Source organism: Quercus suber, unplaced genomic scaffold (genome assembly GCF_002906115.3).
Source record: "Quercus suber isolate HL8 unplaced genomic scaffold, Cork oak 2.0 scaffold_378, whole genome shotgun sequence".
Taxonomy (NCBI): domain Eukaryota; kingdom Viridiplantae; phylum Streptophyta; class Magnoliopsida; order Fagales; family Fagaceae; genus Quercus; species Quercus suber.
Window position 1 is genome coordinate 299,820 of NW_027069830.1, and position 1,578 is coordinate 301,397.

Below are 1,578 nucleotides of genomic sequence, written 5' to 3' on the forward strand. Positions count from 1 at the left end.
ACCAGCTCCGCTATGGTCCGTTGCTCTTCTATACATGGTCTGCTGGTGATCTTCCATTTCTAGCATGGCAATGTAGTATTCACGGGCGGCCACCTGGTCTCCTCGCAACTCCCCAATCCCATAATCTGTAGGGAATTTGATCATTAGGTGGTATGTCGATGTTGCCGCCTTCCATGAGTTGAGTGTGGGTCATCCGAGGATAGCATTGTAAGCAGATGAACAGTCGACCACGAGGAACGTCACTTCCTTTGTGATCTGCTGGGGATGGTCGCCTACTGTTACCGAAAGCGTGACCGCACCCAATGGGAATATTCTTGTTCCCCCAAAGCCTACTAATTGGGAGTTTGTCGGTATCAGTCTTTCTCTATCTATTCTCATTTGCTGGAACGCTGGGTAGTACAGAATGTCTGTTAAGCTGCCATTGTCGACCAACACTCGGTGCACGTTCTAGTCTCCTACACGTATGCTGACAACGAGTGCGTCGTCATGAGGATGATGAAGACGCCGCGTATCTTCTTCCAAGAACCCAATGATGGGGCGTTCCCTCCGTGCTATCTTCGATACGGGGCCCGTCAGCTGGACGTTATGGACTGACCTAAGGTAGGTCTTCCGAGCCTTTTTGGACGACCCTGTAGTAGCGGTTCTCCCTACAATCATCCTTATATATCCAACGGGGGGTCTTTGACGCTCATTATCCCTTCGGGGGGCGTGCTCTTGGGAAATTGGGTTCATCTTCTCCTTATTGACGAACTTCTGCAACTTTCCTTGTCTGATGAGGGCCTCAATCTGTTGCTTTAAGTCGTAGCAATCAGATGTGTCATGACTGTGGTCACGGTGGAAACGGCAGTACCTGTCTCTAGACCGCTTACTTGGATCACTCTTGAGTTTTCCTGGAAATGTTAGGGCCCCCTCATCCTTGATCTGCATTAGGACTTGGTCTATTGGGGCATTCAACGGGGTGAAGCTTGTAAACTTTCTTCCTGGGGGTTTAGGGCGCCTTTCGTCCCTTTTGTCTCCTGTTCTAGGTCTCTTCCGTTCTTGGTCCTGCCGTGTGTCTTCCTGTCGCTCTCTCTTCCTGGGCTTTTCGTCCCGAGCTTGCAGTGCGTCTTCCGCATTCATGTACTTGGTGGCCCTGTAGAGCACTTCCGTCATGGTTTTCGGATTGTTTTTGTATAGAAAGAACAAAAATTTACCCTTTCGCAACCCATTCGTGAAGGCTGCTACCAATATCTTATCGTCGGCCTCATCGATCGAAAGTGCTTCCTTATTTAAGCGGGTTATGTAGGATCTCAGCGTCTTGTCCTTTCGCTGTCTGATGCTCATCAGGCACGCCGTGGACTTCTTGTACCTATGTCCCCCGGTAAAATGTGAAGTGAATTGGGAGCTTAGCTCCTTGAAAGTGCTGATGGAATTTAGTGTCAATTGGCTGAACCAAATCCTTGCGGCTCCCTTTAGGGTGGTGGTGAACGCCCTGCACATTATTTCATCCGCGACCGCTTGAAGGTGCATCAAGGTTTTGAACATCTCTAGGTGGTCTAGAGGGTCTTTCACTCCGTCATAACTGTCGATCTGTGGCAT

General features: G+C 49.6%; 1 protein-coding gene across 1 annotated transcript; it reads right to left on the reverse strand.

Moving 5' to 3' along the window:
- Positions 1-447: 447 nt before the first annotated feature.
- LOC111994537 (uncharacterized) lies at positions 448-1,578 on the reverse strand. Its single transcript, XM_024026430.1, has one exon. It carries the CDS (start codon positions 1,576-1,578, stop codon positions 448-450), a length of 1,131 nt encoding a protein of 376 aa, XP_023882198.1.